This window comes from Paroedura picta, chromosome 11 (genome assembly GCF_049243985.1).
Source record: "Paroedura picta isolate Pp20150507F chromosome 11, Ppicta_v3.0, whole genome shotgun sequence".
Classification (NCBI taxonomy): domain Eukaryota; kingdom Metazoa; phylum Chordata; class Lepidosauria; order Squamata; family Gekkonidae; genus Paroedura; species Paroedura picta.
The window spans coordinates 57,024,517-57,044,564 of record NC_135379.1 but is presented as its reverse complement, the minus strand read 5'-3'; the positions used below and the strand labels follow the sequence as shown (position 1 = coordinate 57,044,564).

The following is a 20,048-nucleotide window of genomic DNA, read 5'->3' as shown; positions in this document are numbered from 1 at the left end:
CCCACTTGGCAGCACACAGCTTGCAAGGCACGTCTGAGCACGCAGACCCGGGCTGGCCCTGTCAGGCTGTGGTGAGCTTACCAACTCCAGCTCAGGAACAGCCTGGAGATTGGGCGGGGGAGCCCGAGGAGGGCGGGGGTTGGGGCAGGAGCTCACAGTCGGGGCCGTCGGGCCAGATCGTCGATGCCTGCCGAGAAACGGAGCTGGGCGGCCGGCCGAGAGGCCTCCTGATGCTGCCCGCCCCGCCCGGGCCGTGCCAAGGAGGCGGCTGCTGGCGGCAGGTGGCCGCGTCGCCTGCCCACCCCCGGCGCGCTCCTGCGCTCTTGGCCGCTGCCCATCTCGCCCGCCAGCCCGCAGCCTCGCAGCCCCGGGGGGCGGCGCGCGAGCATCGCCCGGCCCCGCACCGACGCCACGGCACAGCAGCGGTCGGCGGCCCGGAGATCGTGGCGGCGTCCCCGATGGTTCCCGGCGGCGCCAGGCTCCGGCTGCCCCCGCGCAGGGCCCTGCTGCTCTACGGCCTCCTCTTCGGCTTCTCGCTGCCCGTGCTGGCCCTCCTGCTCGCCCTCTGACATGGGGGCCCGCGGGCGCCGGAGCGGCCGGGAGAGCGACGGCGGGAGACGGGCGGCCTGGGCGCCGAGCAGGCGGGCCGCTGCGGACTGATCCGGGCAGGGAGGCGCTGCACAGCCCCGGAGGCGACGCCGAGGCAGGCCGGGTCCTGCGGAGAGGGGCTCGTTCCGCCTGCCTTCCTGGCCCGGGCTGCAGCCAGCGAGCGAGCGAGCGAGCGAGGGAGGGAGCCGCCGCCCGCCCCTTGCCTTGCCTGCCTGCCTGCGCTTTCCCCGCCTCCTCCCCCTGCTCTCCTCCTCCTCCTCCGGCGGCGGCGCTGCGGCTGTGCTGGCGTCGCGGGGAAGCGTGTCCTCGGCGGCTCGCCGTGCGGCGGGGGGAGGGCGGCGATGGGAGAGGGCATGTCCAAGCGGCTCAAGTTGCAGCTGGGGAGCGAGGCGGAGATGGAGGCGCGGGCCTTCGGCAACCCCTTCCCGGACTACCCGCGCCCGCCCGCCGCGCCGCCGCCGCCCAGCGCCGCCCCCGAGGCGTCCCCCAGCGACTCCGAGGGGAAGCGCTCGCCCGCGGCCGACCCAGACGACGCGCTCCCCTTCGACGCCGACGGCAAGGTGAGCGCCGCAGCCAGGCCGGCCACGAGGCCCGATGGAACGCCGCGGGCGCCACGTTCTGGAACGCCCGCGGCGCTTTGATGGGCGGAAAGCGCTTCGAACGTTCGGGCCCAGCGCCGGCCCCGCCCGCCCCTCCCCCCCGCCTGGGCACCTGCGGCGCGTCCCCGAGGGGTCCCTGCCCCCCCCCCCCCGGGTCTATTCTTGCCCGCCTCCAGAGGGGGTCGGCTCAAGAGGCTGCGCTTCGGATCGTTCCGAATGAAAAGGGGAGACGAGCAGAATGTCTTCCGTCGATCCCCGGGAGCGTAGATCGCCAGTGTTGCAGGGGTAGTCAAACTGTGCCCGTCCAGATGTCCATGGACTACAATTCCCATGCGCAGCTGGCAGGGGCTCATAGGAATTGTAGTCCGTGGACATCTGGAGGGGCGCAGTTTGACTACCCCTGGGTCAAGGAGTTCGGGGACTCTTGTTTCATTTCCCTACAAGAGCTGACTCTGGGGCTACTAGCGCCTGTCCTGCAGAACGGCTTCTGTTCCAAATGTATCTATTTATTTATTTAATTCAATGTATTTTAATGTTATTTGTTTAATTTAATAGTTACTTATTTATTTGATTCAGTGGGGACCCAAGGCGGAGTAGGATATTCTCTTCTCCATTTTGTCCTCACAACAACCCTGCGAGGTAGATTTGGCTGAGTTTGTGACTGGCTCAAGGTCACCCAGGGAGCTGTCCCAGCAGCATGGGGATTCAAACCTGGATTTCCCAGATGCTCGGGGAACACTCTTAACCGCTATCCCATCCTGGCTGTCTAATGAAATGAATGGGCCAGGCCTTGGCTTCACTGGGGACAGGTCTGCCTTCCGGGCGGCCTGCACACTGAAAGATACACTCTGAGCTTTCTCCCTGACAAGCTAACTTTCTAGGTGAATGATTAGAAACGTATTGCAATTGCCCATGTCCTTTACTGCCCTGGCTTCCACCAGAGAACTGAGGCAGATTGTTTGGTAAGAAACCGTGATTCTTTTATTCTGGTGTTCATTCTCAGAACCCAAATCTGCAGAGTTTTTTTTTTTGGGGGGGGGGGGTTGGTAGGTCAGTCTGGTTGGGAATCTAGCTGTCCCTTTCCTCCTCCTCCCCCCACCACCACCACAAAAGCTCGCAAGCCTGCTGGTTGGTGCCCATGACTTGGGGCTTGTGTGTTTCTCAGCTATAGAATAACTGCAGAGGGTTTACTTGTTTAGTCTGTTTAATTTTGCAGCAACAGGAGTTCCGTGGAGCAAACTGCATTTCCTCCAGTTTCATGGAATTCATGCTATGAACATGTCATGAAAGGGCTATTTCTTTGTTGGCTGCATAGGAAACTGAGGCAGTGTCAGGGATGCCAGGCCTCCAGGTGGGCCCTGGGGATCCCCTGGAATCAGCTCATCTTCAGACCACATCTCCCTCTGGAGAAAGCGGATGCCTTGGACTCCAGGGCTTTGTTAATCCACTGAGGTCCCTGTCCTCCCCGGGCTTCGTCCTCAAACCTCCGGGAATTTTCCAACCTGGAGATGGCAACCCTACACCCCTGCTAGTGGCCAAGGAGAACCAGGCCGCCCTAGATGTTCTTGACATCTGCCCCTTTTGTGGGAGCCCTGCCATCGGGTCTCTCTTGGTGTCAGACCCCGTTTATGCCTCTCTCATAATCGGTGTACCTTCAAGGCTACCTTTGTCCCTCTCTCCCACAAGAGACTTGACTTTCCTTTGGTGCATGCTGGGGGGAAGAGCTGGGGTTCTTCTCTGGCTTGGCTAGGTTTGGAATAGGCCTTATTGTTTTATTTATTTACTAGCATTAAAGCCCGTTGCAATGGGTGCTTGCGGCGTCCCCCCCCCCCCAGTTGGCCTGTGGAGGCCTCTGGAAGCCACATTGATGGGCAGTCAGGGCGGGGCAGGAGCGCCCTCCTTGGTGGCCAAGCAGGGTCTGGACGCAAGGCTTCCAGAGCGCCTTGCAGCCGGCTTCTGGAGGCGGGCATTCCAGGGGCTGGCCCAATCCGATTGGTCCGCATGGGCAGAAGCGCAGTCTGGACCCCGGATGGGGTCCCGGACAGCTCACCGCCCACAGAGGTGTTTCACAAATATTAAGGAGAGCATTGGTAAGGATAGTGTTGCATTGCATGGGTGTCGTGTAGGCGGGAGATCCGAGGCTGCCTTGGATTCCCCCCACATGCTGGCAGGGGCTCATGGGAATTGTAGTCCATGAACATCTGGAGGGCCACAGGTTGACTGCCCCTGGGGGGGGGTGAATGATTGCATTCCCGCAGTTCAGCATGGCATGATTCCTTGCAGGAGCGTGCTCTCCAGGGCAAAGGCTTACCAGAGGGCTAGGGGCCCCGATCCCTGGGAAGCCAACGCAAGGAGCCCCGGCTTGGGCATCATCAGGGGGAGGGGGGAGGTGCCAATGTTTTACTTTTTTGACGGCCTTCGGTCTAGGTGCGTGGCTCTTCATTCCCAGTTAGCTCCTTCACTGCGTCGCTTCAGCGCATCAGTGCAGAGTCATAAGACTTTGACGGCAGTTAAGTATAGCAGCAGTGCTGTGACAGATGCGTGAGGAGTGGCCCGGGGAGCCCCTCTCAGGCCGCCATGAGCTGCTTGATGGCTTCAAACCAGGAAAGGACCGTCACATCCTAGCACCTGGGACATGAGCCATTAACAACCTTTCATATTCTCCCCCACACACACTGAAGCGGAGCAGCTCACGCCCTGAGCAGAACAGAACTGCGGTAGTCTTGAAATGTGCATGGGGCCGTGCAAGACCCTGTGTGGTTTCAGACTGCTGCTGCTGAGCATGGCTTCCTGCGTTCGTGAGCGGCCCCTCGGGTGCACTCCTTAGAGGGAACGCTGCCGAATGCTGGGGTACTAATGTAAATGTTCATGCGCACCCTGACACATTTGTGGATGGCATTATGTGCTCTATGCCACTAAGGTTTGATTTGAGTTTGGCTGATTCCCTGGTTTTATTTGGAGCTGGGTGGAGCCAGTTTGGTGTAGTGGTTAGGAGTGCGGACTTCTAATCTGGCATGCCAGGTTCGATCCTGCGCTCCCCCACATGCAGCCAGCTGGGTGACCTTGGGCTCGCCACAGCACTGAGAAAGCTGTTCTGACCGAGCAGTGATATCAGGGCTCTCTCAGCCTCACCCACCCCACAGGGTGTCTGCTGTGGGGAGAGGAATGGGAAGGCAACTGTAAGCCACTTTGAGCCTCCTTTGGGTAGAGAAAAGTGGCATATAAGAACCAACTCTTCTTCTTCTTCTTAATGGCGAGGAGCTCCTCTTGGTGAGGAGAGTTAGATCAGATATATGATTGAGAGATGTTTGGTCAGCTGGGAATTGCTCTCACTTTTTGTTGCAGGAGAGATGCTTGCCTCTTCCTTGGACAGCCCAGGCTAGCCTGATGCCGTCAGATCCCCAAAGCTACGAGGGGTTGGCCCTTGTCAGTACGTGGATGGGAGACCCCCAAGCGGTGCCTGGGTCACTGTGCAGAGCTGGACTTGGCATGACGCCTCTGAACTGTCTTGCCATGAAAACCCTACAGCACGGGCGCCCAAACTGTGGCTCTCCAGAAATCCATCGATTACCATGAGCCCCTGCATCGTGCTGGCAGAGGCTCATGGCCATTGTAGTCCACGGACATCTGGAGAGCCACAGTCCCCCCCCCCCCCCCGTGCAGCATGGAGTAGCTCCATGTCATTAGATCTTGGAGCTAAACAGTGACAAGGACTTGGAAGGAAGACTCTGTAGACCAGGGAAGGTCAAACTGCGGCCCTCCAGATGTCCATGGACTACAATTCCTATGAGCCCCTGCCAGCGAATGCTGGCAGGGGCTCATGGGAATTGTAGTCCATGGACATCTGGAGGGCCGCAGTTTGACCACCCCTGCGAGGAAGGCGAGAGTCAACCACCTCTTCTTCCCACTTTCCTTAAGAGCCCCTTGCTGGGGTTGCCCTGAGTTGGAACAAGCTGATGGCCTGCGAGGACACAGAGATGCTTATGGTCATATTTTTGGTAGATCACATATGAGCTGGGCACACAATTTCCTGGATTTGTCAGGTTTGATTTGTCCTCCCCCTGCCACATTTGCTTTTTTAAAACCCGTGCTTTAAAACCCGTCTACCTTTATTCCTACAGCTCAGCACCTATTTCGATAAAAAAGTCACCACAAAAATCCAGGATTTGTTGCAGCAGATGGAAGAAGGACTGAAGACGGCCGATCCGCACGACTGCTCCACTTACACGGGCTGGACGGGTAAGGGGCCCTGGTGGCCAAGAAAGAGTCACAGCGGTCCAGCAGAGATGGGGCCTTAAGAGCCTCGGGGATATCACCCATGAAGGGAGGGCCTTCGACGTCCTCGGTTTTTCAAGGCTCAGCCGTGTTCATCGTTTCCCCCAACTTCCCTTTTCATCTTTTCATTGTTCCTAGGAAGAGTGAAAGCTGGGAGCAGCTTGGCCTGTGTTCGGGTTATTTAATTCTGAAAATGAGTGACCCATGCTATCCCCCCCCCCCATCTCGTTCCTCCCTAAAGTCTTTTGGGAAAGGCTCCCAAGCCTTGGAAGCAGATGGTGCTGTGGGTGGAGAGGTGGCAAAATCCTGCCGTTTGCAGAGGGCTTGCTTCTGAAGATGGAAGCTGTGATGTTTTTCAAAAGAAACAGATCGTCTCGACCCCCTCGCTGTTCCTCGGTCTAGAAGCCCAAGGGAGCCTTGAGGCCACGAATGTTCAAGGGATCGTCCTTTCTCCTTAGAGCAGCCGGGCAGGCGCATGAGAAGTGCCAGCAGCAAAAGAGGACGAGGGGCTTGATCTCCCTTTTGCTTGGCCATTTCAGGGATCGCCCTCCTGTACCTCCAGCTGTACCGAGTGACAGGAGAGAAGAATCATCTCCAGAGGGCCTTGGATTACGTGAAGAGGACGCTGCGCAACCTGAACGGGAGAAGGGTGACGTTCCTCTGTGGCGACGCCGGCCCCTTGGCCGTGGGCGCGGTGGTGTACCACAAGCTGAACATAGAGAGCGAATCCAAGGAGTGCGTGACCAAGTGAGTGCCCGGCCTGACGACGGACGTGTCTCTGTCGAAATCCAGGTCCTTTGAGGGGCTCGCTTGAGTGAAATAGCAGAGCCGCTTCCGGAGCGGGGGCATCAAAACACACTTGCCATGGTGGTAGCCACAAGCAATGCGAGGGCTTTTGTGTAGGAGCCAAGCTATACGAGCCACTGAGTTTCAGGTGGAATGGTTGTTTTGTCTTATGCTACACTTTGACAGACAACTGTCAGTTGCACGGCATCTCTTGCTAAGCTTGGCCTCCCATGAAACCGGGAGGGAAATGGATTGCATTACCCAAATGTAACTGGTGTGTATGTGTGTATGGGTGAATGTGCCGGGATTGCTTAGTTTTGTCCCAGGCACATTAGTGAATAGATGCTGAGGTAGCCTGAGATCATGAAACATGTGTGGGACTCAAGGGAAGCAGCCCTCCCCTCCAATAGCACTTCCAAGCATAGTGAGTTGCATTATCATACTTGTTTGCAGTCACTCACATGGTCACCTGAGGCGAGCAGGTAAGCCTTCCAGGTGATCACATATGTAATCGTGTAATCGTGCACAAAAGATTCCACCTGTAGCATCCGAGACCCAGCGTATGTTCTTAGTTCTTACTAATATTTACACAAATATGAATAATAATAATTCAAATGTTAATACTAAAACATCCGGAGACTCTGGGGATGGCGTTCTTTTTGCCTCGCTGTAGCCATCTTTCTTAGCATCCTGCCGGCATCCCTTGCCCTGCCTGATGTTGCAGATTAGCTGTGGGGGATTCTGTTCCACTTTCAGCACAGTTTATATTTAGCGGCTGCACCAATCTCCCCCTAATCCACGGTCCCAGCCAGATTAACCTCTGCCACCGAGATGCCTCCTCTTCATGGGAAGAATAGAATTGGGGAGCTGCTTTTCAGATTCAGATGCAGCCAGACTGCTTCGTGGAGTAGGAAGAATGAAATAAGATTAAATTTGAGATCCTGAACAGGCTTAATTGGAAATAAACTCAATTGAAAGCAGTCCGGCTGGCTTGCAAAGTAAGTGGTTACCAGACAGAAGGCTGTTGCGGAAGTGGGGGAGCTCTGGAAGAATAATTGGGCAGCTTTCTCCTCTCTCTCTCTCTCTCTCTCCCTCCCTCCATCCCCGCCCCCTCCCTCTCTCTCCCTCCCTCTCTCCCTCCCTCCCTCCCCGCCCCCTCCCTCTCTCTCTCCCTCCCCCCCTCTCTCCCTCCCTCCTTCCCCCTCCCTCTCTCTCCCTCCCTCCCCCTCTCTCTCCCTCCCTCCCTCCCCGCCCCCTCCCTCCCTCTCTCTCTCTCCCTCCCTCCCCGCCCCCTCCCTCTCTCTCTCTCTCTCCCTCCCCCCCTCTCTCTCTCTGAGCCCCCGTCCCCTTTTCCTCCATCAGAAGTGGGCGTTGAAGTGGAGAAGATTTTAAACGGCTCACAATATGACAAACAGATGCCACTATAGTTAAAAAAACAAAACTCTCAAAACACCAGCCAAATCTCTGTGGGTTGATTCACACATTTCAGTCCATTCCTGGGTTTCTTCTATGCTTGATTACCAATGCTGATAGCACACCCTTTTCACCCGTTTTCTAATGCTGCCGTGGGTGTTAAGCGAGAAGGGTGGGCTCCGTGTTGCAAAGGGCTGGCTGTGTCTGAGAGCGGCTGGTCAGGGTCTCATATTTTGTAGAGATGAAGTGTTGGATCCACTGGGAAATTTTTGCTGATGAGATTTTTTTGGCGGGTGGGGGGTGCACACCAGTATTTATCCTCCATTGCAGACCTCTGACTATCCCTCCTGCTGTGCCTGGAAATTTCCGCTCCCTCCCCCCCCCCAACAGCCTTCGGGGGGTACTTTGGGCTGCCATAAGAGGGGAGTTGACATGACACAAGGACTTCCATCTGCAGAGATTTTTTTCCTGTTTGAAACTGAGCTAGTCCTTCAGCTCCTTGGCGGCTTCTTCTGGGTGGGGCCATTGTGACAAACGGAAAAGCCTCTCCTTTGGCATCCAGTTATGACATGCTGTCTGAAGCTCTGACCATGAGGCTGACCATGAGGCTGAAGCTCTGACCAGCAGCCGGTTCAAGGTTGACTTCCATCCTCCCGAGGTCGGTAAAATGAGTACCCAGCTTGCTGGGGGGTAAAAGGTAATGACTGGGGAAGGCACTGGCAAACCACCCCGTATTGAGTCTGCCATGAAAACGCTGGAGGGCGTCACCCCAAGGGTCAGACATGACCCGGTGCTTGCACAGGGAATACCTTTACCTTTATGGTAAAGAAAACATGGTTTTTGGAAAGTAGAATATAAAAAAAAACAAATTGGATCTGGATTCATGTTCTCAGGTGGACCAATGAATAGCAGGCAGTTTTTCTGAGAAGTCGAAGTGACTTCAGTTCAGATTGGCTTTGCACATGTATCCCTAAACCTTACTTGCCCACACAACCTTGAATAGCTCACCTGGCCATTCATGGCTCGACAGAAAGAAAGCCAGGTTTCTTCCGGTTTAATAGTTGTCCTGCCTGGCCGTTTGGATGTGACTCTAAACTCAGGGTTAGGAACCTGCTGTGATCTTTCCAATGCTGTTTTTGTCCCAGGCTCCTGCAACTCCAGAGAATAGTCCTCAGCACGGAGTCTGACCTTCCAGATGAGCTCCTTTTTGGAAGAGCCGGTTACTTGTATGCCTTGCTTTATTTGAACACGGAAATCGGCCCTGCCGCTGTGCCCCAGTCGGTTATCAAAGAGGTAAGAACAGCGGCGATCTGTCATCCAAGGTTTTTCAGGCTACCCCAGATGGTAGGACGTTCCAGGAAATCGGCTGTCTTGTGAGTAAGGAGATGTGTTGCAGCTCCCAGTTCTTACTCGTAAGGTGTCACTGCCATATATTTCATCCTGGTCCTGCCAAACAGTTTTTGGTCTCCCCATGCTTCCCCCCATTCTCCTCTGTGATTTCTGGATGGTCATTTCTTTTTAAAGTCTACCCAGCCTAGCACTAATTGAGCAACAATACCAGGAAGTCCTGTCTCAGCATAATAGAAGGGATGTTGAGGGGACTACTGTAGTGGCGAATTGCCACGTTCCTGTTTTGGGGTGCCAGGATAAATGAGGAAGGTGGCAGAGATTGTCCGTCCATGCAGGAGAGGGGGCAGGGCGTAGCCTTCAGAGAACTCAGTAAAAGAGGGTCCCAAATTGCTGCATTTGTGGGTTGTGCTATGAGAAGAATGAGACTAGTTCTCTAAAGCACCCATGTGCAACCTTGTTTTGGCCATGGCCTTTTTAGGAGGCCTTCCCAGGTTCAGGGCCCCCTGCAGCAAGGTGGCTGCTTGCACAGTGAGCTAGGCCAGGGGTAGTCAAACTGCGGCCCTCCAGATGTCCATGGACTACAATTCCCAGGAGCCTCTGCCAGCGAATGCTGGCAGGGGCTCCTGGGAATTGTAGTCCATGGACATATGGAGGGCTGCAGTTTGACTACCCCTGAGCTAGGTTAAAAAAGGCCTAAGATAAGAGTGAACCAACTGTACTTGGCATGCCTTGTCATATATACACATGAAGCAGATTTCTGGAACATTCGACCAAGAGAAGAATGTGTATTTATTTATTTATTGAATGCATTAATTCAAGCACACACGAAGGAACGGATTACATGATTTCTTTTTGTGTCCCTTGACGAAGGTCAGACTCCCTAGCAATTAATGACATCATATGTGACGAAAATGGCTTCATTCCCAGGGCCCCCCCATAAACCCTTTGGCCTCCCTTTCTGACATTTTTCATTTTGTGGCCCCCTTCAAGTGTGCCAGAGTCCCCAAAGGGGCCAAATGGCCTCGGTTGAGAATGGCTGTTCTAAAGGGTCCCACGGGTGTCAGGGTGCTTCAGTTGTGGAGTAGAACTTTCCATCTGCAAAGGAACATTAATAATGACTAAAAAGGTTAAAAAGCCCCCTCCAATCAAAATCATCCCAGAATGGAGTTCCAGGAGACCTACAATGAGATACCATTTCGTCTATATTGTTTTGTTACTGTTTTTAATCATTTTAACTAATTTTTTTTAATCGAATGGTTTTAAATTGTATTACTGTCTTATGTGGCGTACGCCGCCCTGAGTCGGCTTGCTGGAAGGGCGGTATAAAAATCAAATAAATAAAAAAATCAGATAAATAACTGTCAGTCAAAGCAGGGGCCCAAGTGATGGCATGGGCACTGTCCAATAGGTGCACAACGCATTTGTAAAGTCCAGTCCATTTTTCCCTTGATTAAAGTATTGTTATTTACAAAATGCAGTCTTCCAGTAACAAATGCACTAGGCCAGGGGTAGTCAAACTGCGGCCCTCCAGATGTCCATGGACTACAATTCCCAGGAGCCCCTGCCAGCATTTGCTGGCAGGGGCTTATGGGAATTGTAGTCCATGGACATCTGGAGGGCCGCAGTTTGACTACCCCTGCTAGGCGGAAGAAGACTTGACCTCTTGCAACAAATGAGCATCGACTGAACGTATACTGTGTACATATCGGCTTGGCTGGAGAGACTTTCGATGCATCCTTTGAAAAGGCAGTTGCTATGGGAACATCCCCAGCTGGGGCCATAAGATGTGACCCTTGCCTTTGAAGAACTCCGTTTGCAGCTCATCTGTCATTGTGCGTCTCTCGAGATGTCCTTTGCGGGAACAGTGTAGCCTCCGTTGTCCTGAATTACATGGCCCCAGAGGGCGCCCATGGGATTGGAGATGTTCTCTGACAGTGATTGACATCTTCCGTTCTCTCTGTTGCTTTAGGTAGTGGACTCCATCATTGAGTCCGGTAAAAAGTTTTCCCTGGAGGAACGAAAGGCCGAACGCTGCCCGTTGTTGTACCAGTGGCGCAAGAAGCAGTATGTTGGTGCCGCGCATGGCGTGTCAGGGATCTATTACATGTTAATGCAGGTAACATTCTTGGGCATCGGAGGCCCGTGTTCTTGCCTACTTGTGACGCTTTCTTTTATGCTTGTGCCTGCTTTATAGGGACTCAAGGCAGATTATACATGGAGAGCCAGTACAGTCAATAAAATGGGATGTTCAGTAAAAACATAAGAGAAGCCATGCTGGATCCAGCCAGTGGCCCATCCAGTCCAACACTCTGGGTCACACAGTGGCCAAAACCAAGGGGCCATCAGGAGGTCCACCAAGGGAGCCGGAACTCCAGAAGCCCTCCCACAGTGACCCCCCAAGCACCAGGAATGCAGAACATCACTGCCCCAAACATTATTCCAGCTATACCGTGTGGCTAATAGCCACCAGGGGATCTTTGCTCCATGTGTTTATCCAGTCCACTCTTAAAAACATAAGAGGAATCCTGCGGGAACAGACCTGTGGTCCATCTAGTCCAGCATCCTGTCTCACACAGGCCAACCAGTTCCTGTAGACCAGGCTTTCTCAACCAGTGATTACTCTGCACATGGGGTGTTCCACCCCCAATCTTCCGAGGTCTTCCCCTGATGCCACCTCCTGGCTCTGAATATGGAGGCTCTGAATGTGGAGGTTCCCCTTGGTCACCATGGCTAGTAGACTAACCCTCCCCCCCATGTTGTTTGCCTTCCGCCTGGTCTACCAAGCGGAACAGCCATTTCTAGGTGAGTAGAGACACGGAGGCGTCTCTTTGCCCTGGGAGGTGCACAAATCTCCACTCTGTGTGTTGCACGGAAAATATTAAAGAGAGACCCAAAGGTCTCCCCTCCCAATGCTGGCCAGAGTTGGCCTTGCTTGGAGATGAGGCTTGCCTGGGCCATCCAGGATCCGGCAGTGTGTCCAAGCTCATTGTAACCTTTAGGCCCCACCGTTTCGCCTTCTGCAACCAACTGATGAGAGGTCTGCTTTGCTTCCAGCCACTTTCCCAGGTGGGGCAGGAGACTCTGGCCGAGCTGGTGAAGCCGAGCATTGACTACGTGCGCCATAAGAAATTTCGGTCGGGGAACTACCCGTCGTCTTTGAGCAACGAAACGGACCGGCTGGTGCATTGGTGCCACGGGGCCCCGGGAGTCATCCACATGCTCTTGCAAGCCTATAAGGTACCGCCAGGTTTGGACTAAGTGCTCCTCGGTAGCCGGAACTGGGACAGGTGGGAAGAGCTGGATCCAGGCAGCTGTTCTGCTGGTGGAAAAGGAAGGAAGGAGGGAGGGAGGGAGGGGCCCTCGTTGGACACCCAAAAAGGTGGTGCTGGTTTGAGGGATTGATTTAAATAGGAATCTTGTATTTATATAATTTATACCTTGCCTTTCTCCCCAGTGAGTACCCAAAGTAGCTTGTGTCACTCTCCTTCATTGTATCCTCACAACAACCCTGTGAGGTGGCCTAGGCAGAGAGAGAGAGAGAGAGAGGCTAGCTCCTGGTCCCCAGCAAGCTTCCACGGCGGATTGGGGATTTGAACCCAGCTAACCCAGATCTTACTCTGATACTCTAACGCAGGGATAGTCAAACTGCGGCCCTCCAGATGTCCATGGACTACAATTCCCAGGAGCCCCTGCCAGCATTCGCTGGCAGGGGCTCCTGGGAACTGTAGTCCATGGACATCTGGAGGGCCGCAGTTTGACTACCCCTGCTCTAACGCCAGGACTCCCAACCAGGCACACGAGGGAGGGAGGGAGGGAGCGTGTTCTCGCTAGAAAACTGCAGGGGCTGAATGGGCAAGTCTTGTTCTTAACGCCCCAGGTTTTCAAAGAGGACAAGTACCTGAAGGACGCCATGGAGTGTAGCGACATCATTTGGCAGCGTGGGCTGCTGCGGAAAGGCTACGGACTCTGCCACGGGACGGCGGGAAATGGCTACGCCTTCTTAGCCCTCTATCGCCTCACGCGGGATAAAAAGTACTTCTACCGCGCTTGCAAGGTAATTCTTCCAAAAACGCATGCTGGGTCCTTTTTCTCCTTTTCTGCCCTTTTGGGGTAGATTGCCATATCCCACCCTAAAAAGTATCGAAGAGGAGTTTCCCATCCTCCTCGGATGGTGTAAACTAGGGGTAGTCAAACTGCAGCCCTCCAGATGTCCATGGACTACAATTCCCATGAGCCCCTGCCAGCGAACGCTGGCAGGGTGCTCCTGGGAATTGTAGTCCATGGACATCTGGAGGGCTGCAGTTTGACTACCCCTGGTGCAAACCCAACATGAGTTGATTCCCTGACACAGTGGTTATTGTTTAATTTTTGAAGGGGGGGGGTTAAGCTCTGGGTGGCAGGTTAAGTTATTACGCAAAGAATAAAACAGATGGCTCTATGCCCCCAAAGATGTAGATTTCAAAACACAAAGAAAGAAGAAGGGAAGGGATGTATCATTCTCCCAAGGCATAAGGCTCTCTGGCTGCTGGCTGCTTCAGATATCAAGATGCCATCATGGATTCCATTCTGCCTAGCCTAGAGGGGCTTGGAGCGCCAGCAGCATTTCCGTGGGGTCCTTTGTACTGATTCCTGTGAGGCCGGAGAGCTAGCTTTGACTGAGCAGCAGGGTGCAAACAGAGAACAAAGTAGTATCTCCGTTTCCAAAGAGAGAGGCACACTAGATGGGCACCAGTGTGCCAGCTTTAAGCAGCGTAGAATGGATTTTTTTGTTGTGGTTGTTAATCTACCTTCTCTGTTTCCTGGGAAACTAATCACAGTCGTTATCGGGGCTGAAACGAATAACCACAATCCGGACAAAAAACTGCAGTTTGGGCTTCCGATCTGTCCTTTGCTGTGCTGCGGATGGGAAAGTGGCCTGTGCTTATTTAATTTGCTTGGCGAGGGTATTCCTTATCTTCTCCCTGTTTATGGCTTTCCTCCCCAGTTTGCAGAGTGGTGTCTCGAGTATGGAGCGCATGGATGTCGGATCCCTGACCGGCCTTACTCTCTCTTTGAAGGCAAGGCAGATTTTGATGGTTGACCTTTTGTGCTGCGGTGCTGTGGGGCTTAGAAGGGCTGCAGGGGTGGGTGTTTCGTTTTTCAATCAGGTTTCTGCTAACGAAAGTCATGCCTGTAGAGTAGTCTTGATGAAGCAAAGAGTTGAAATGCCTGTCCATCACTGAAGAAGAAGAGCTGATTTTCAATACCGTGCTTTTAACCACCTGCAGGAGTCCCAAATACTCTCCACAGCAGACACCCTGTGAGGTAGGTGGGGCAGAGAGAGCACTGAGAAAGCTGCCCTAGGAAGACTGTGACTGGCCTAAGGTCACCCAGCTGGCTGCATCTGGAGGAGCGGGGAATCTAACCCAGTTCTCCTGACGTAACCACTGCACTGCACTGGCTGGAATCATACCTCTTCTAGCTTTTGTTTCCCTGGCTCCTTATCAAGCTCTTAGACCTCACTGGTTGATTGGATAGTCAAATTGCTTCTGTACCCCACTCTATGACTCTTGGGGTGCCATTTATACTTCTCCCCTCCTCTTCTTTCCCCCCTCACAATAATTCTGAGAGATAGATTAGCCTGAAATCCTATTCCTCTGTTCTAATTCAGCAGCCAGTTTGTGCCACATAGTGATATTTGAGAATGTAGAAGAGCCCTACCAGATCAGACAAGTGGTCCATCTAGTTGCACACCCTGTTGCTCCCAGTGGCCAGCCTTGGAGGGCCAAGCGAACAGGGCCTAGGTGCCAAAACCTTCCCCTGATGCTGCTTCCAGCTCTGGTATTCAGACGTCTGCTGCTCCTGAATGCAGAAGCTCGCTTTGGACATCTTGGCTGGAAGCCATTGAGCAGTTTTCTCCTAGCAGATGCCCTCGTTCTGCTGAAGATTTCAGTATGTGCTCCCATGACTATCGACCTTTTCCAAGAGCTTCCTTGTAGAACGTGTTTATAGTAAGGCCCTCTGCTGCTTTCACAAATTGTTTGCAGTTGCCCAAGGTCCTGAGATCCATGAATGGCGATCCTATAGCAGTGGTTCTCAACCTTCCTAATGCCGCAACCCTTTAATACAGTTCCTCATGTTGTGGTGACCCCCAACCATAAAATGATGCAAGTGTTCTTTCGCAGAAATTAAACCAAAACTGACCAATGGAGTGAAGATCCATGGTTCATGATTGAGACGAGCAGCTTTTTCTTGCTTTCCCCAGAAAGGGGTCCCCGTATAGAGTGAACCAGGATGATGATAATGATGATAATTAAACTTTTATACCGCTGTTCCCTTAGGCTCACGGCGGTTTACATGATCAAAATTACAATAAAACCCATAGTTAAAACCATTAAAACCAATTCATACTATTGATGTTAGGCAACAGGCGAGCACTAACTCACCCGACTAATCCCCCCAAACCATCCCATGTTAGCCGGGGGATTGAAATACAGTGGCATCCGGAGAATGGGTTTTTATTCTTCCACACTGCCTTGCTGAAATCCCATGGCGTAAATTTAAAAATAAGCCACTGAGACTCAGCCCTGGGCTGGCCACCTCCCAAAAATGAATCTCGGTTGCCCTCTGTCGTTAATATCTGGAAGTGCAGAATTTTTTCAGAGCATCCACAGCATTGCTAATCTTTGGGGTGTAATTCATACACTGCAGCAAGCCTGTTTTTCCCCTCACAGAGGTGTGCTTCATGCAGGACGGTCATGGGATGGGTGGGGCAGAAGGCTGGCAGAACTATTCCACTCTGCGCTGGGGCGAGCTCCCCAGTTGGCCATCAAGAAAAAAAGGCTTTTTGATACCGATTTAAATTAGAGTCTTATTTGCTGCTGCTTTTTTTTAGTTAGTTGCACTGCCTCATTGGGCTGAAGGGGATCTAAACGTGCAGGTGAGGATTTATTTTTCATCTTTAGCCATTAAGAGTCCGTTCTCCCTTGAAAGCGCTGTAAGGGTTCGTCACAAGGGGCGCTGTGGATTGGATGGGGGGGGGGGTCAGTTCCCAGGTGTGTGTGTTTGTTGTGAAATATTTACATCAGGTGTAGTCAAACTGCGGCCCTCCAGATGTCCATGGACTACCATTCCCAGGAGCCCCTGCCAGCAAATGCTGGCAGGGGCTCGTGGGAATGGTAGTCCATGGACATCTGGAGGGCCGCAGTTGGACTACGCCTGATTTACATCCTGCTTCAACAAAGCTCATGTTTCACTTTTCTGCTTTTGCTCTGTCGGTTTCAGGTATGGCTGGAGCCATACACTTCCTCTCTGACATATCGGCCCCCGAGATGTCCCGCTTCCCTGCTTTTGAACTCGGCTCTCCAGAGAAAGGGAACAAAGAGAGCGACAGCTATACAGAAGCTTGAGGGGTGGCCCGGAGCGGCAAACGAGTGTCGTGGGCCCCAAGGCCTACCAAACCGACCGAGCCAAGGGACGTGCGGAAACTCCCGCCCGTCCTCCTAACATCGTGTGTCATTGCCGCATGAAGAAGGGGATTTCACGCTACCGATGTTTCATTTTGTGAGATACTGTGAGCCACGGCAAGAGGACGGCCTTCCGTTTGTAGGGAGCACTCCCTTTCGGTTTTCTCGGTTGTCTCTTTGGGTCTTTTGAGTGTTCATCCGTTCGATGTTGTCTGTATGCGCGAAGTTTTGTTTTTGTTTTTTCCCTCTTGTTGTGAAGCTGAAAACCCAACCTGCGCATGGCTGTAATGGCAGCAGCACCTCTCTTTCCATAATAAATACAAGAATGCTCGCTTTGTCTGCCACAGTGAATGAGGACGTGTAGCCGAATCCATCTTCCTGGTTTGGGTGATCCTCCTACAGCCCATGTAGTCAGAAGGGGTCGAGGGCAAATCGTTTTGCCATTATGAGAACATCAAGGGGCAGAGGCCAATTAAAGTTAAGCACGTTTAACTCCCTGTTGGTTTTCAGTGAGCAAGTGAAGCATGGGCTGAAATAGTCCTTAGCAGAATCAAGGGTCCTTACTTGTCCTTGAGTTTTTGCCTAAATTCCCCTTCAAGTTCCTTCCCTCCACCCAACTGAGAACATTTGAAAGGGCAAAGACCTTTCAAAGACCAACAAGTGGGGAGGAAGGTAGCCAAGCCCTAAATTGACCTCTTGAAAAAGGCAGAATTGGGCCTTTTGTGTCTCAAGCACCTTTCAGTAGAGATGGGTTTTGATCATTCTCAAAATGTCGTGACTGAAATTTTCGTGTACTGTTTTTAACGGTTCTCCTTTTCACATGTGGGCGTGTTAAGTGCTTTCTCTAAATCAGGGGCAGTCAAACTGCGGCCCTCCAGATGTCCCATGGGAATTGTAGTCCACGGACATCTGGAGGGCCGCAGTTTGACTACCCCTGCTCTAAATAAAAGATGACCGGTTAATGCAGCGAAGGGGAAAGAAGCACATGTTGAAGGAGCCCGCTGATGAAAGAATCTACTGATGAAAGTAGGCCAGATAACTTGGCACTCTCTGCCTGGCTGGTGAGAGGAACAGATTAAGGAGAATCACTGGCTGATCTTTTCAGATCAGGAGGAACGAGCTGGTTCTTATTTGCCATGAAAACGAAAGTCTCTCTTCTGGGTGACGCGGGAGATCCGGCTTGGTTTTTCAGGAGATGCAAAGTGCAAGTGTATTCCTCATGCCAGCCGGTCCCAGCAAGTCGAGGGTCACTCTTCTGTCTGTGTTCTGAGTCAAGCTAGGCAAAATAAACTCAAACAACATTTTTGCCTTCTAGGCTTACCCTTTGAGGGAAAGAGAGTTGGCTGAAAACAAACCAGAACCTTCCATTTGTTGTTAGTCGAGGGATGAGTACCGTTTCCACAGGGCAATGTTCAAGGTTATTGTTTCAAATTCAGCGGAATTTTTGTGATGCTCGTTGCTCCGGATTTTTTAGGAAATGAAACGGTCTTTTTTGCAGTAGGAGGCGGCAAAAGGGGGGAGATTCAGTTGTCACAATGTTTTGCTGTTGGAAGTTCTTTTCCAAAAAATAAATAAATATCTTTATCTAAATGTGAAGGTGTTCTGGACAATTATTTCTTGCTTGTCCCCGTTGAAGGAAAGCTAAAGGTTGTGCCACCAGTTTGAGCTCTTCCTAGGGATGTCAGAAACTGCAGGATTGCACCCATTCTGTATCTTTGGCCAGTGTGTGTGGCAGTTAACCCTGTAATGACTTTCCGCCATGAAGTCTTAAGTCAGTGGTCCCCAACCTTTTTATCACCAGGGACCGGTCAACGGTCAACCAGGGACCGGCCCGGGGGAGGGGGTAGTCTTTTGCCAAGGGACGTTGCCTCCGCCTGAGCCCCTGTTCCGCTTGCTTTCCCACTGGCACCCCTGATTTTCCGCCACCCACTGGGGGGCGCTGCCAGCAGCAGCTGTGCAGTGCCCTGCCGAGGGGGAGCCCCAGCCATGGTGGCCGCTGGAGAGCACCAAAGGTAAGCCGGTGGCAGAGTGGCAGGACAGCCCCCGAGGCAGCAGCTGGGGAGGAGGAGCCAAGGCCCGGTTCCAACTGATCTACGGACCGGTCCCGGTCCCCGGACCGGGAGCTGGGGACCACTGACCTAGAGGTTTCCTGGCAGCCCTGGAAGGGTTTCCTGAATGGTTAGGAGTTAATTAGCAAATTTTAAAAATATATTATAAATTAAACATTAATTGGGTGAGATGACCATATACGGTCATGTTGACTCACAGGAAGAAAAAAAAAAAAGATCCAGCTTTGTTTTTGAGATTTGTCAATGGTACTTCCTGGCCTCAGCAGATCCAGGACTTAAGACAGATGTGCTACCTCCTGCGGTCAGTCGGATCCCTCACTGTTCCCAGTTTATCACAGCATTTTTGAGCAGATAACATCAGTCAATTTTTTCCCTTGAATTATCCTTCGAAAGCACATCTTGAGACAGCAAGCGAGGCCCTGAACCAATTCCACAGGGGTGCCATCCCGGCCATGGAGTGTGCCTGCCTGTCAGTTGTTCAGTGCTCAAGAGATAGCAATAACACAAGCCAAAAGTCCTGTCCAGACTAGCAGCTTGGTGACGTTTCACACCTTCAATCTCTGTTGTAAAAACCTCTGCTGGCTGGCCAGATGGGAGCATCGGCTTTGCAACAGATGACGCATGTAACTGGAGGTTCTCCCCCCCCCCTCCCAGAATGCTCCAAGGAGAAAGACTGGCTTGCTAAGAGACCCCTCGGGGCCAGAAAACACAGTCGATACTGCAGATTTCACCCGTTTTCATTATCAGTCTCAAAAGAGATTTCGATGGTACTGTCCAGTACTGTCCATATGGCCTTCATGCAGCCTAGGTGACTAGACATTTAAAATGTCAAGAATGGTTCTGACGCCATCAAAAAAGCCACAGTGCAAGCCTAACCCCCCCCCCCCCCAATAAAACAATTGGTTTTGCTTGGCCTAACTCTGCATAGGATTACACCCATGAATGTCTGAGGAGGAGCACAGAACAGGCATGTTCTTTCTGCAGTTGGATCACCTAGACCAGGGGTAGTCAAACTGCGGCCCTCCAGATGTCCATGGACTACAATTCCCAGGAGCCCCTGCCAGCGTTCGCTGGCAGGGGCTCCTGGGAATTGTAGTCCATGGACATCTGGAGGGCCGCAGTTTGACTACCCCTGACCTAGACCAATGGATCACCTAGACAAAAAAAAAAAACCTAGCTGGATCCAAACCCCAATGAAGGCCTGCAACCCATTTTTGTTTCTGCTTGCATTATTTTTTTTTTAAGATCCCTGCCCCCCTCTACGTGAATTACGGATTACAGGGGCTAATCTTAAGAGCCTCTTGTGGCGCAGAGTGGTAAGGCAGCCGTCTGAAAGCTTTGCCCATAAGGCTGGGAGTTCAATCCCAGCAGCCGGCTCAAGGTTGACTCAGCCTTCCATCCTTCCGAGGTCGGTGAAATGAGTACCCAGCTTGCTGGGGGGTAAACGGTAATGACTGGGGAAGGCACTGGCAAACCACCCCGTATTGAGTCTGCCATGAAAA

General features: G+C 52.6%; 1 protein-coding gene across 1 annotated transcript; it reads left to right on the top strand.

The window, feature by feature from the left end:
- The first annotated feature begins 949 nt into the window (after positions 1–949).
- Positions 950–18,067, top strand: LANCL2 (LanC like glutathione S-transferase 2). The gene is made up of 9 exons (XM_077302978.1): positions 950–1,169; positions 5,330–5,447; positions 6,023–6,230; positions 8,828–8,975; positions 11,002–11,148; positions 12,087–12,269; positions 12,910–13,086; positions 14,017–14,089; positions 16,296–18,067. The coding sequence occupies exons 1-9, from the start codon at positions 951–953 to the stop codon at positions 16,418–16,420; spliced, it is 1,398 nt and encodes a 465-aa protein (XP_077159093.1). The 5' UTR covers position 950; the 3' UTR covers positions 16,421–18,067.
- Positions 18,068–20,048: the final 1,981 nt, after the last annotated feature.